At 34.0% G+C, this 15,428-nt stretch overlaps 3 protein-coding genes across 3 annotated transcripts; 1 reads left to right on the forward strand and 2 right to left on the reverse strand.

The window, feature by feature from the left end:
- Positions 1-3,831: 3,831 nt before the first annotated feature.
- Positions 3,832-4,661, reverse strand: LOC26529223. The gene is made up of 3 exons (XM_015179146.2): positions 4,554-4,661; positions 4,081-4,478; positions 3,832-4,012 (listed from the first exon to the last, which is right to left on the reverse strand). The coding sequence occupies exons 1-3, from the start codon at positions 4,659-4,661 to the stop codon at positions 3,832-3,834; spliced, it is 687 nt and encodes a 228-aa protein (XP_015034632.1).
- A 301-nt stretch (positions 4,662-4,962) lies between these two features.
- On the reverse strand, positions 4,963-5,854 carry LOC6638814. Its single transcript, XM_015179104.1, has 3 exons — positions 5,696-5,854; positions 5,211-5,632; positions 4,963-5,146 (listed from the first exon to the last, which is right to left on the reverse strand). Exons 1-3 carry the CDS (start codon positions 5,852-5,854, stop codon positions 4,963-4,965), a joined length of 765 nt encoding a protein of 254 aa, XP_015034590.1.
- A 596-nt stretch (positions 5,855-6,450) lies between these two features.
- Positions 6,451-7,606, forward strand: LOC6638581. Its single transcript, XM_023180667.2, has 5 exons — positions 6,451-6,490; positions 6,578-6,711; positions 6,775-6,894; positions 6,955-7,238; positions 7,393-7,606. The coding sequence occupies exons 2-5, from the start codon at positions 6,619-6,621 to the stop codon at positions 7,538-7,540; spliced, it is 645 nt and encodes a 214-aa protein (XP_023036435.1). The 5' UTR covers positions 6,451-6,490; positions 6,578-6,618; the 3' UTR covers positions 7,541-7,606.
- The last annotated feature ends 7,822 nt before the right edge of the window (positions 7,607-15,428 follow it).

The raw sequence follows: 15,428 nt of genomic DNA on the forward strand, positions 1-15,428 counted from the left end.
GCTGCTATCTACGTTTTTTGTATGTTATTTCAGTAACAATTCGCGAAGAGTTGTTGTTTTTTCTTTCATTCTTTCTCTTATTTTTTGTTTTTAGTCATATTCCTTTAACGATTTATCATGCGAAAATTGTCTGGGGCCAAAGCTACATTCACTTTGCATATGGTAAAAGTAGAAGTTCACATTGGTTCATATTACTTTATAAATTTTAAAGAAAAATATATTCAAATAAAATATACATAAAATTTGATATAACATTAAAGAATGTCTTTAAATGCGCATTTGTGATGTTTCTTATCCTGTTTCTATATAATACAGTCGTTTGATTAAAACTTGATTATAAAATCACAAATTTCTTAGTTTTAGAGTCAAAATAAAAGTGAATCTTCTTCATAAAATAATGCATTTTACAATAAATATTAACGATTCGGATATTAAATGATTATTTACACAAAAACACATATTTATTTTTGTCGAAAATTGTGAAGTTAAGAGTTTTTTTTTAATATTAACATTTAATGGAATGAAATGTATGTTAATTGTTTATATTTTTTTCTTTGTTGACATTGTTTGGTAACACTGTGCAAGCATTTGCTATTATGATTTTACAACCTGAGGGCGTTTTTCTCTTCCTTTGCACTACGTAAATTTAGTCACGTTGTTTAAATAATAAACTGCAACTCACACACATGAAAAATATGCAAAATTATATATATATGCTTATATATATATAGGTAGATATATATCTAAGCCACACAATCAGACAATGGGCAAAGTTATGATGACAATGAGCATACGTCAGGGCATTTATCCCACGATTTCGTTTTACGTTTTACCTTTTATTTTTTTTTTCTGTTTTTTCGCTTCTGTTGGTTTATTACCATTCGCCCCAAACCCAAACAGACAAACCAAACAGAAACTGATTTAACCGATTTAAGATACATAGATACAACTTAATCAGTGAAAACTGGGAGAGAGAGTGAGTGAGAGAACTTGAAACAGGTACAAATAAAACGAAAAAAAAAAGGAAAAATTAAATGCAATTAATTATGGCTTATCAATAGACAAATATCTGGGCTTTTCTAATTAGCATGAAATATAACGAGATAAAATGTGTAATTTAATGTCTATAATCAACAACGAAATGGTTAAAAATAAATTGGTCATATTAACCGTTAAAATCAAGTAGCGATATAGATCAACCTGTGTGTGTTACGACTGCAGAAAATACATATCATAAAACTAAAGTTCCATCAAATCAAAGTTTTTATTACCCAAATATAATCATTAAAGTATTGAAAGTTATCTCTTATGTTGTTGAATAATCAATTAATTGATGGGAACCAAACAAAAGAAAAAAAGAATTTGAAAATTAACAAAATTTGGTTCCTAAAATTCAAAATTGCAAAAGTTTATTGACATTATCTTTTGCCAACATTAGTTGAGATTAAAACTGAAATAATGCTCACTACCTTAAATTGGTTTTTAAAAAAACCTAGCTCTGAAATGAAAACCTCTAAACACGTGTAGCCATTCTTCCAAACATAAGAAGATAGCAACTAAAATGTAGTACAACAGGATAACTAAAATACGCACTGCATTACTTGTTGTATGGTTATGGTGGTAAAACATATGGTTCAACGGCAGAAATGGAATGGAAAATAGAACAAGATATGCGAAGAGAAAACAAAAAAAAAAAACAACAGAAGAAACTTTCTGGCAACCTACTTTCCCCCCCACCCAAAGAAGGGTTACCAAAAATAGCAATGAACATACAAAAGGCCAACCATATAAAGCAATAACAACAGCATCATCCTCTCAAAGCCTCAGAGTCTCACAACCTCAGATAGAGAGAGAGAGGCTCAGATCTCTGTCCTGAGTTTGCAGTCTCATCCACATCCTCACATAAGGCCATAAAATAGTTGTCGCAACCTGACAACAGCAAACGGGATAAGCATCTGGCCTCCGCTTTAGACTTTGCTCTTTCTGATTACTTCGTTAAGTTACATGTAGCTACAAATTGTTTCCATAGAAAGACAATGAAAATAAAAATTATTGCCCCCAAAAACTAGACTGGGGTTAAAGGTAATCACAAGCGACTGCTGCATCACACAGTGAGCACTGTGAAAGGTGCCTAGATACATATACATATACATACATATGTATGCTGGGTCCTACGATCTAGCTGCATGGGCAGACACATTCATTTCTAGTCATCGTCGTCGTCGTCTAGGCTCCTGTCAAAATACATCTTTCCCCATTCTCTTATCAATGTCTTGTCATCAAAAATAACAACAACAAATTAAAAGCCACTGGCATTGGCTCTAATATAAGTTTTCTGCTCGGTCCAATGATGGGAACTTCATTAGAGTTAGAAAGTCCCAAGAGAGAGAGAAGGAGATACACATGATGATGTTGCTGATCATCATCATCATGCTGATGATGACCTGAGACCCTTTGACTACTAATTTTTAGTAGCTTCGTCTTTTGTCAAAGCTAATTAGTACGTAAAAAGCATTAACAATGCAACGCTGTGGTGATGAATTTATGACTGACCCTACGAAACATTGGACTACAGAACTTCTAGAGATGAGCGCGTGATAACTAATGCAATGATATTTCTTTACTCTTTACAATTTTGGTCACAAAAATCCATTTAAAGGTTTTAGTGGACTGCAAAGATCATTAACAAACATTTTCATCAAATATAAATACCAATTCGTTTTAAATTCATCAACTTTTATTCATATTTTTGTTAGACTTTCAGCAAAATAAAATTTTTTTAAGACTAATTTGAATTTAGTTAGTATTTTAAAGAAAAATCGTGTAGTACAATCGGTTTTTCCATAAACTAAAAGTAATTTTAACCTACTTATTGATATTGCTTATAAAATTAAAAGTTTCAAAAGGTTTCAAATCGTGAAAGAAATTTGAACTTTTGTTCGTCTTCTAGCTTTTAATATTTAAGCTGAATTGCAATAAATGATCCCAAAAAGGCAAGTCAAAAGTCAGTCACGCTACCATCTCTAGGCCACAACATGCATTTCAAGTGTGAAAAGCATATTTGGTGTATTTTCTTTTCTGTTTTGTTGTTTTGTTGTTGATTTTCTTCAAGTCATTATGACATTGGCATTAGCATAATACGCGTATTATGCGTATTAATTACAGCGCAGACATTTGCATTTAAACGCCTGTTTTGTACCACAATCAAACTGAGACCACAGGGCGTACATCTACCTCTAACTCTATATATGTATGTGGACGGTGGAGCATCACCTGGAGCTGGTGGTGCTGGTGCTGTTTCTGGCGGTGGTGGTGGTGGGTCTTCTTCACCGGTATCCAGAGCCATAATTATTGAATTAGAAGACAATAGAAGCCGTTAAAGAGCGCAAGACAAGATGCGTACGTTTTGATAGTCGGTTAGAGGACCACCCGAGCGTGAAGAAAGAAATATTTTTGGTAGATGAGATGATGATGATGATGAGAAACCAAACAAAACAAAAAGAGTTATTATCTTTTGAAATAACTAAATTTGCATAAATTTCACGCTTTGGCACAAAATGTAAAGAAGTGAGCAAGAAGCTGGCAAGAGGCAGAACAAAAAAGGCTGGCAACTAATTCCTTAATAGCTATTCAATAGTCACAACGAAACACTGTGTGTGGTGGTTGCACCTTTTCGTAATTTCCTTAACAAATATCATTGAAAAATGCGGCAGAGAAGTTATTGGTTGGCCTTTATTCCATTTTCGGCCTTTTCTCAGGATAGGTTCAATTTAAATAAATAAAATCTTCATATAAAAGTAAAGAAGTTTGAGCGTAGTTAACTTTTAAGTATTAGCCTAGGATTTTTAAAAATTCACTACCCAAATGATGAACATCACTGAAATGTTCCAATAATGATTTCGGGCACATTTTATACACTTTATCACAATCGCTGCCAGCATTACCCAAATGTTCTGCCTGTAAATAATCATTATCCGAATGTTCCGACAACGTATCCATCGATGTGGAAGGTCTATTAATAAGAAAAAAAAGTATAAAAAAAAACTTTCAAAAAGCCATTACAATCCCATTGAAACTTACGTTAAGAATATGTGTAAAAGTTCACCCAGTAAACCATTTCTTTGATCGAATGGAGCTGCGGCACTTTCGCATATACTTTTCAGTACACAAACACGACCATTCAATTTCATGCGATAGGCCAGAGTCTCAAAACTCTGATAGAGAGCCCAACGATAGCCACTTTGAGTGTCCCCGGGGGGAGGCAATGCCGCTAGGCCAAGTTCTATATCCGATTTGGCCATAATTTTTTGAAATATTGTTGCATTATTTGGTAAATTTCTTTCACTCAATTCATGAACATTTTTTGTACGCAATTGCTCAACCGCATAGGGTAGTATATATTGAGCCTTTAACACATAACCGGTAACAATTGTTTCCAATTTCAAATTATCCACTGGTATACCAAAGCCAGCAATTAACTAGACCAACAAACAAACCAAAAAAAAAAAAACAATCACAAAAAAATAGAATTATTTTTAGCATACAATTCTTACTTGCAATCTGGCGGGATGTGATCTTGGATAGATCAAAGGTAACCAACGAGCTTTTCTACTCAATAGATCTCTCTCACTATATTCATATGCAAAAGATGATAATGTCATCATCAATATTAGAAATAGTTGCATTTTATGTTAGTATGAACTTGTTGCTTACAAAGTTATTGCAAAACTAAATATCAAATGAGAAATGTTTTCACTTTAATTTCCATTTTCGTTGAAAAACGAAAGTGATAAATCACGAACTATAATTTTCTAGACGCCACTGTGCTGTTGCTATAGACTGGTGACACATAAAACAAAAAAACAAAGTATCTCGCGTTCTATTAATTAGCACTTTCTGCTTTCTCCTTCACAATAAAAAAAAAACAACAAAAAAAAACACACACACAAACACTGAGTATAATTAAAACTTTTGGTTTATTAAGAATTCATCTAGATTATCATGCAGCTCACTAAAATGTTGTAAAAGACTGAGACGACACTCACGGAAAACCTGATGGCAACCAGCACCAGATTTTCCAACATTCTCAGCATAATAATATTCCTGATCCGCATGCTCTGATAGTTTATCCACTGAAGATGATGGCCTAAAGGAAACCAAAATAGTTCCATATCAAAGTTTTCATAATTTGTAGATCAGGCAGAGCTTACGTTAGAAATATATGTAATATATCCGCAAATAGTCCATTGGCATAATGAAAGGGTTCTTCGGCTGCCTCACAAATGCTTTTCAGCACACAAATTCGTCCCTGATAGCCCAAACGATTGGCCAAGCCCTCCAAACCCTTGTAGGCAGCCCAACGATAGCTGCTCAATACTTTATTTGTTCTTGTCAAAAGTTTCCTTGTGTTTTTACCCAACTCATCGACACCGACAAGAAAATTCTCAAACATCGGACGATGTTTCCGGGCTCCGGTAACACCAGCTGTGGGCACTTGATTGATTGGTAAAGCTGTCGGTGTTCGTAGATCATCCGGCGTAGTGGGCAACCAATGTTCCGCCTTCAACACATAGCCAGTTGTTACAGCTTCATAGTTGAGATCCTCAAGGGGTATACCAATACCGCCAATGAACTAAAAGTTTTCAAACTAGAAAAGATGAGTTTGAATCTAAGTTTGATTACAACTCTTACTCACCATAACACGTGTGGGTGATGTTTGGGGATATATCAACCAGGGTATTGGTGCTCTTTTGGTGCGATTATGTTGTGATAAACTATCGTCTAGAGAGCCTTTAACTATGTGAAGCTTAAGACTTACATATAGAAACCAACAATAGAATATTCTTAATTTCATTTTCAATATTCAAAATTTATGCACGGTTTGCTCGCTCGTACGATCGTCACGACGCTTTGCATCAAACTGAGAGAGAATTATCAAAATTTCTTTTGAATATTCTTGATTGACATGGACAGAATCTAAATCAACTTTGGACAGAATCTTAATCAACTTTCTTAGAAAGAAATGTTACAAACACACACACACATGGACCGGTACAGTATTCTATTTCGTTCAATTAACACCTTTCAATTGAGGCCTTCCAATCCATAAAGTTCCAACTCCCAAATCACACAAGCCAGACCAATCTTCTTCTTGAGGTCATATGGAAACCGCTGTTAATCTTGTATATTCCAGTAAAAACAAAACGATAAAGACAAAAATTACATTTAATTTAATTTGTTTTGATTTTCTCGCTCAAAAATGTTGACATTCTGTTCTTTCTTTTCCTCCTCTTTTATTTATTTGTATTTGTTATATTCATTCATAAAAGCAAAAAAGAGTTCATTGCAAAAAGTTGGCAAACAAGCAAAGAATTATAATTTGTTTAATTGATTAATAACTGTGCAAAGTTTCTCAGCATTTCATGACCTCGAATTTCAATTCCAGTTTACAATTACTTAGGTTAAAACAGATGGATATCTGCATATATGAGTAAGTATTTGGAGCAACTAACATCTTCTTGATAATTTCCTTGCCCTATTTGTTTTTCATGTCTTTGCTGGTTCTTGCCACATGCAGTTGCAATTGCTGAGATCAGTTAATTTTGCGCATTCTTCACGATGACTTCGCCAGTTGGGATTTTAAGCATATTAAGTCTTTGTTTTAGTCTTGGCCAAGCTGTTCTCTTTTTTCCACGCGGCGGTTCAATTGGTGTTAGTTCAAAATAGTTTTCAATTTTTTCTAAAAACCATAAATTTGAAATGTTTTCGTTTTAGCTATTGACTGCTGTGGCCATTCCTTTGGATATACCACCAAAAAATTGTTATATGGCTTTTAATTTCGAAAACAATTATGGTTTGCCTTCAAATAATTCATACAACGAGTGGATTGATAGGGTGAGCATCTGAAGTAAATTTATTTAAATGTTGCAAATCATTGAACATATATTTCTCCAGTGGGATCTTGACACCCATTTTTTGGGTGTGGGCAGCGGTGTGACTCCCATCGATGGACGAAACAATGGCGATCAAAGCCAAGGGATGTCTAGGCGTTCTGTTGGCTCCTCTGATGGTCCTCCAACAATTCGACGTTATGATTTCTACCGCAGTATTATCAACTATATGGTTCACTATGGCTTTAATGGTTCTGCATGCCTATTGCGTACCATTTGTGAGGTCAGCGAAAAGCCTTTAGATGCTCACAATGGCGTATTGGGCAGCATAATTCAAATTCTATTCATGTAAGTTCACTGGATGACTAAGAGAGAGAGAGAGAGAGAGAGAGAAAGACTGAGAGTGTTGGCTACCATTTCACATTGGGCTAATTACTTCCCTTATTTTTGCCCGTTTTTTTTTCCCCCTTTCTTTTCTTTTCTTTCTTTTTGGGTTGGTCAGGCCAACAACGAGTGCCCCAGAGTTGCATTTACAGCACGTTGATAGCCTTTATGAGGCCACGGACAGGGGCACGCGCGGTTTAGGCTGCTCTGATTACGTGGCTAACTGTGAGCATAGCATGTTGGATATGATAAGCATAATGCTCTAAAAAGAGAAAACAACCGACCCAAAAGGATAAAAACACTGAAAAAACTCTCACACATACACTGGAAAAATAAATACCGTTGTTAAATATTATTTAAATGAGTTTTACATTATTTTACAAATATCGCATGTCATTCTATAGAAATCTTTAATTATTTGTAATGTGTCGACAGGGAACAAAAGGGAACAACTATCGTCATTTCTTAATTTTTACTACTTTCACATCATTTTATATACATGAAATCATTCTTTAGAAATATAGACTTAGTTGATATTAATGTTTTTACAGTAGGTATCGTTATTAACGAAATACTTTATAAAATTAGCTCTCAATTCTTCATTATTCTGTCGAGTTTTGGTGACTTTAGTTGTGTCTACAGAATTCCAGAAGAGAATGTAACTCAAAGCTAAATCCCTACCAGCTTAATCGCGGGCAGATATGATATGGAAACCTCCAAAATGATCTTGAGGACTTGGAAACTGCTCAACAAAACGATAAAGGTAATATTCTGCAATATTATAAGGATCCTTTAACAAGAGATCCTTTAAATTCACTTACTGGGAAAACAAGTGATCATAAGATGGTATGGAAAACACATTTAAATAGCCCAAAGATCCTTTTCTTAGCCCACAAAATGTGTTGAAAAGTGAGAAATTTTTTACATAACTGTCAGTTTTCTTTGAATTCTTCCGCAGTCTGTGTGAAATGTTTTAATTTTGCTTAAAGCGCCTTATAGGACGACCACAAAAGCAAAAGTCCTAAGATGTCCTGGCTGACTGATGTTATGATGCCTCACATGTGTCTTGATGTCTTTAGTTGTTTTTTTTTTTCCTTGTGTTTTTGTGTGTTTGCGTGTTTGTTTGTTCGTCAGGGTAGCGGATTCTTTTGCCTCAGTTTGGCCGTTTCTTTCCATTCTTGTGGCTCTTTGATCGCTTTTTCCGCTCCTTTTGTGGTTCTGTGCAAAGCCCGAACAACAAAATATACGAAAAAAAAAAAATAAAAATAATAAAGGAAAGGAAGAAAACACACACCAACCTCTTTGTGTTTTTGCGGTCTCTTCTTCTTCAACAGTCTGTCAACAATGGCATACACATAATTCTTCTTTCTTTTTTTACTCTTCTTGTTTGTTTGTTATTTCTTTGATTCGATTTGCCGCCTTAACAAAAAAAAAAAAGAAATAAAACACAAGGAGCCGAAGCCTTTCAGCGCACTTCACTCAGTTGGTGAGAGCGAATTACGCCTTCTTTGATTTTACCAGAATGTAGAAAAGATTTAAAAACCAATTGAAATCATAATTAGAAGACAAATGATTCGGAACAATGGCAAGGCATTGAAGCTGAAGTGCTTATACATACGTCAGAGATTGAGAAAGGTCTTAACCCGAAACTTGAGTATTAATAAGCTTAAATGAAAGGACTTTTCCAAGACACGTGTGTTTCTTACTATAAAGAAAAGATTTCCAAGGATTCTTCTGGAGCATGGCAATGGTGATAGCCTTTGACTAAGTTTAAATCTTCCGACTAGTCATAGTGTTGAAAATAAGTCTAAATATTTTTTAAGAAACCGACTCTTATATTATCTCAAGAATAACCACGTAAGTATTCTGCTAGAAAGCCGTTTCTTCTCCATCTAAGTCCTAGCAGTGAATCACTCAATCGACTTAAGAATTTCCAAATTAACTTTACATATTACAAGTAATTAAGGCATTTATATCACGAGAAGGTGTTAAGATCGAAGATAGTATCTTTCCAACGATTTTGATCTACAAAACGTATTCCTTTGTTTATTAACGTCTTTGGCATCTTTTTAGTTTTTAATGAACCTTAGTTCTCCCATGAAAATTACAATTAGTTGCATTTCACTGACTTGGCTCTAACATCTTAAGGTTCCTAACTGTCTTCTTTACCCACATACAAACGTCGCGACGTATGTATGTACATACGTATGTACTTATGTATATATGACCATGTCAAATTGATGAGAAATGAAATAAGCGTCTAATCATTGGCTTTTGTCACTGCTTTTCCCACCAGTTTTCCACCAGTTTGATAAACTAATGTCGTTTCAGTGAATACTTTTTCGTGAGTATTTCAATTTTTATCAGTTGGCATCATCACTTTGTTGGGTTTTTGTTTTTTCCTTTTTTGCATAATGCCTTAAACCTAACAAAGCAGAAGAAAAAGTCATCATCATTCATATTCATATTTATATTCAGTTTGAAATAATGAATTTTCATTTCATGCCAACCCTAAACCAGCGGCAACAAGAATGGGGGTAACATTATCACGCCCCAAAATCTAACCATTCCATTGCATTTATAATTTGATCGATTGCAACACTAGTTTGACATTAATTGACTACCAAAATATGCACAAGCGCATGAAATTACAACAACAAAAGTAACAATACCATGGCCAATAGAAGGGCGTTGAGCGCAAAAAAAGAAACAAAATCTTATTAAAGTCAAACCCTTAAAAAAAAATAAAGAAGAAAAACTTCATAAATGCTAATGTGCCCGGTGAGCCAGAGAACCTCTGACGGGTCGTCGTCGTTGTCGGGGTAAAAATGATTGATGGTCTTAGAAGGACAGGGACAAAACTTCCGACTACTTACTTAAAGGTTGAACGCAAAAATTATGCGGTCTACACCTCCCATGCACACTAGAAGAACACAACAAAGAAAGAGGACAAAAAAGGATCAAAATATTTTCACCTTTTCTATTTATTCCTTTTTTTATTTGGGTGTGTGTGTGTGTAAGTCTGTGTGTTTCACCTTTACTTTAAGCCAATTTAATCCTTGGTCTTAAGCTACTTAATGTTATAACATGTTTCCTAGGAGAAGATTTAGTTGTTACCCTCCCCTGTCCCTGGAGGGCAACGATAGAAAAGAATTTTGGCAAATATTAGAAGAATGCGGCTCTTGTGTTTCTGTTGCTTGTTGTTTATGTTACTGATTTAAAGGCGGGTTTGCGGTAATGATCTCAACAAGAATCTACAGACTTCCAGCTTAGGAAGTTTCGGAGAAAACAACAAGTGATGAGAACCAAGTCGTCTTACATGAGGAAATGCAATCTTAAACGGATATTGAATATCGGATTATGGACTATCGAGACTGACTAAATTACAGTATGATCTATAAAATCGGCTTAAACTCCTTGTAGAATCCATATCAAAATGGATCAACCAACATCACGTAGAGCTAAACAAATTGCTTACTCTTAATAATGTTTGAGGATTTCAAAATAAGAAGACAATTTAAAATTCCAAAACATTCTGAGTTAAATTTATCATAAATTCTCTGTGTCTAACCAAAGCAATTTGCCTATCCATAAAAAAAAAGTGGGGAAAAATATGAACATAAATGTATTCTCCAGTTATCAGACAGCTTGACGGCTCTGACTTGCCCATTTTTTCATCTTTTTTTTTTTTTTGTTTGCAGCCCCCGCCATTACACATATGGCCCCAACCATATCCTTCAGTGTCCTGTTTCGTGTGCGTGTGTGCGGCGCCTTAAAAAGCATTTTTCCTGTTTTTTTTTTCTTTTTTTGTTCTCCTGTGTTGTGTAAATGCGACGCAAACAAGCTCCAGACTAATTACAACAGCAAAGCAAATGCCACACACCAGGATAATAATCTAAGCAAATTTATCAACTGACATGCATGCATATATATACTTTACTATGATACATACATATGTAAAAGCATGGAAAAAAAGAAGAAAATAAAAACGTTTTTTTCCTTTTTTACAAAAGGATATTTGTGTAGAGCTAACAAGCAAGTGAAAAATTATGCTCTGTTTTGGACTATATCAGACACAGGAAGGCAAAATGTGCGTAAAGGATGCTGGCAACAGGGGCAAAAGGGCACAAGGAGTAAGGAAAAACATGGCACCACGTGCCATACATATCACTGAATGAATAAATGAATGAATGAATGAATGGAGGCAATGGCTAAACTTAGTTTACATTACATTCCAAGGGTCAAGAAATTTCATTTAACAAATGCATATAGAAATTTCACTGGAAGTTAACTAACAAGTTCCTTATGAATTTTTGAATCAACAAGTTTCAAGGATTCTTTGCTTAGATCATTGAGCTTCATTAAAACATTCTATTACTCAAAATCAACTTATTTTCTCTATTAAATTATGATTATCTAAAACTAAAACTTTGATTTTCTCTCTACTGAATTTTGCATAAACCTTTGCAACATATTTAATGCTAGTTTAATATTTATATCTGACTAACTTAAGGGGCCACAAAAATTCTGGTAATAGATTTGACATAGAGAATCGAAATCGACATTTTAGACATTCGATCTTATTATAAATTGAATGAATGAGGCTAAAAACGGAAATAAATTGAATTTATTCATTTAACGATGGACTGAAATGAAAATTTGTACAATTTCATCCAATTTATTTAAAACAATACACTTTAAAACATTAGAATATTCTAAAATATTAAGAATATTTAAAGAACTGAGTTTTCATATGAATGAGCCTATCATTAATTCGGTGACGTACGAGTACTCAATAACCTATGAATACTCAGAGCACTCTAAGTTTTCGAATGATTCAGATTCATTCATTCGGTTTCATTTTGTTTTTCAGTTTCTAAGAATTCATTGAAATGAGTATTCTGATAACTGAATATTTCGTACTCGTAAATCTACACAATTTAATTCAGTTCTACTTTTTATAAAACTCAATTTATCACATAAATATAAAGTCAGTTTAGAAATAATTCCAAACTTGGTAACTGAAATAAAAAGAATTACAAGGAGAAGAAAAAAAATTGCTGTCTCACGACTAAAAAATGTTCTCATTTACCAGGACTTACTCATAGGATTCTATTTATGAATTTGACTTATTAATATTAATGAATTTTGGGTACATATTTAGTGTGAGCCACTTTAGTCAAAAAAAAAGTATATTCTTAAAGTAAAAGTTTTTACAAAAAAAACAGGAAAGAAAAACACAAGAAGAAAGGCTAAAAGGTCTTTCATATAATATAGTATGTATGTATGTATGTAGATGATACGGTACATACTATGACATTCCTCACCTTTTAGTCCCTGTCTAACTAACAGCCTTTTAACATAAATTTTGAGGCACACGGCGGCAGGCAGGGTGGCACAGGAAGTCGTCACCGTTTTGCCAACGTTTGCTTAGCCACAATTTCCATTAGCGCCATGTGTGAATGGTGCATGGTGGATGGAAGGATGGATAGATGGATGGCTGGATGAATGAATGGATAGAAGGTTGTAGGTGGTGTAACCGTGAGTCCCCAGTCAAACATTTGACATTTTAAGGAGCGCCAAGTGAACACTGCTGCTGCTCCACAGGTACACATAGGGAAAACATTGCCTCGCCCACAGACATGTCAACTGTTTTGTAGCACGCACAATTTGAGAAAAATATTCTCAAAGGTAACATGAATATATAAACGATGAACGGATAGCATTAAATACACATCAGAGACAGGGACAGCAACAGCGATAGGGTATGGGAAGGAAAACCTGCTCCAGTTGCTCTCCATTTCTCCCCACCACCACCTGTGTGTGTGTGTGTGTGTTTGTGTGTTTGTGTGTGAGAAGTTCTCATATTTCAAATGCATTTGTTGAAATAGAAATTAAATGCCGCAAATTTTTATTCTTCTTCCTTTTTTCTAAGACAACAAGCAAAAAAAAGTGCCAGCTAGCCAGCCATCCTTGTCATATCAATTTACAAGGAATCTATATATGCTATATTAATATATATATGTGTGTATAAGTATATACCATATAGAAGCAGCATCATTTCGCTTGTGGAAAAGGTGCAGACACAGGTATTCAGCGAGTCCTTTTGAATCAACCACAACATATACACCTACTTCCTTCTGCCATTGACACATGACACGACTTTTGGGCCAACACACAGAGAGAGAGAGACAGAAGACACAACCTCAACCTCAACAATGCCAAGGAAGTTGCGGCCTGACTGAAAGTGGATGTAGGTGGAAATGGAATAAACGTTGGCAGGAACTAAAAAATCCGACACCAACAACAAGACAGAAAACCAAAAACCAACAAAAAAAAAAAAAAACACTTAGCCAACGCTGATCGAAATTTTAGATAAGTATGACTGAGGCATTCAAGTCTTTGGCTTAAATTAGATAAAAACAAAAATGGGTGGCAAAATATGCTCAACTTTCCATATAAGCAAACATTTTCAATGGCTTTTCAATGGATTTTCACTTGTCGATTTTCTTCATACTAAACAGAAATTGAGCGTATAAAGATTTAGATAGGCGAGAAAAAAAAGCAACCAAGTTGAAATTTTCTTTAGCAGGTTTTTTTTTGGAATTAACTTGTTAGTTAGATAGCCTAACATTCCATTAAAAATGTTTAAGAGTACATTATACGAAATCATAGCAAAATTTACCATAACTTGTTTCAGTTAAGATGAAAAGTTGTTTAATTGAGTGAAAGAAATTCATGCATCATTACGAGTGTTGTGCATCAGATAAACTGTTAAATGTTTCTTTTAATCAACATCAGCAATAACTGTCTTAGCTTCTGATGGATTTGAAAAGGGAGAATTTCAAGCCTTAAAGTATGCAATGGACTGTCCAGCTAAAAAATTAGCTAGAAACAAACCATTTTATGTCCAAAGATCTAAAGGGTTTTATTTGTTTTATAAATCAAGTTTATTCGTCTAGAAAAAAACAATGATATAAGAAAATGTATGTGATAAGGTGACAATTTGCTTAAAATAAAGAATACTTCCAGTGTCTATAGTATATTCTAGAGGGCAAATTGACACAATTTTACTAGAAAAAAACAAAAAACTTTTGAAATTTGTATGATTCGGTGGCAAACAGACAATTCTCATTCTCAAAGAAATACAAAATGAGTGATGACTATATACATTTATATTTGTTTTATTTTCCATAATTAATGGATTTGCCATAAAATATGCTGTAAACCATTTAATATTGCAAGAGCACGACATTTGGTTAACTATTTGATAACAAATGCTAGTAAATTAAGATTATAATACTTATCAAAGATAAAACTACTAATTGCCATTTTAAATATATCCCACATTAGACGCGAAAGGGGAAATGTCAGGATGTTGTAGCAAATAATTTCAAAAAGAATTTCTAATTGATGAAACGTTGTGTGTGTGTGTGTGTGTGAGTGTGTATTTGCACCCCGCCAAATATAATCCATTCAATTTGAGGAGCAAAAAAAAAAAGAGAAAATCACAATATACATAAATCTCACAAACTGAATTTCATTAACTTAATTAAAATAAACCCAAAAGCCTGCAACAAACACAACGAAACCGAATCCAGAGAATCCAGAACGAGAATCAGAATCAGTAACACACAAAATGCTCTATAACCGAAACGTGTTTGCATTATTAAATGCGCCATTTAAAATGCCTTTTTATGTTTGTGCATTATTTTAATCCAATTGTGAACACAAAAATAAAAACAATAAAGGAAAAAACCACCAAACGCAAAAAAAAAAAAAAAAAAACAAGGAAAGGAAAAAACAATCAAATGACACGGTAATTAGTTAATTTATAAATTTCACATAATATAAACTGCTCATTTATGAATTCAATTAATGTTCATATAAGCGTGTGGAAAGTGGATTAAAGTCTAATTTAATAACTGAACTAAAAGCAATCTACATATACACATACACATGTTTATATACATATAGTATGTACATATACATAAGTATACCCATTAAATGTTGGGTATTGGCTTTGATTTATGGCACAGAATGTAGACAACTGTCATGGTTAGAGGATCCTTTAGAGGAGACTTTAGACAGTTGTTGACACATGGTAAACCACACAACCGAAAAAGGATCCACACAGATGCGTTTACATCATTG

Source organism: Drosophila willistoni (genome assembly GCF_018902025.1).
Source record: "Drosophila willistoni isolate 14030-0811.24 chromosome XR unlocalized genomic scaffold, UCI_dwil_1.1 Seg144, whole genome shotgun sequence".
In the NCBI taxonomy this organism is placed as follows: domain Eukaryota; kingdom Metazoa; phylum Arthropoda; class Insecta; order Diptera; family Drosophilidae; genus Drosophila; species Drosophila willistoni.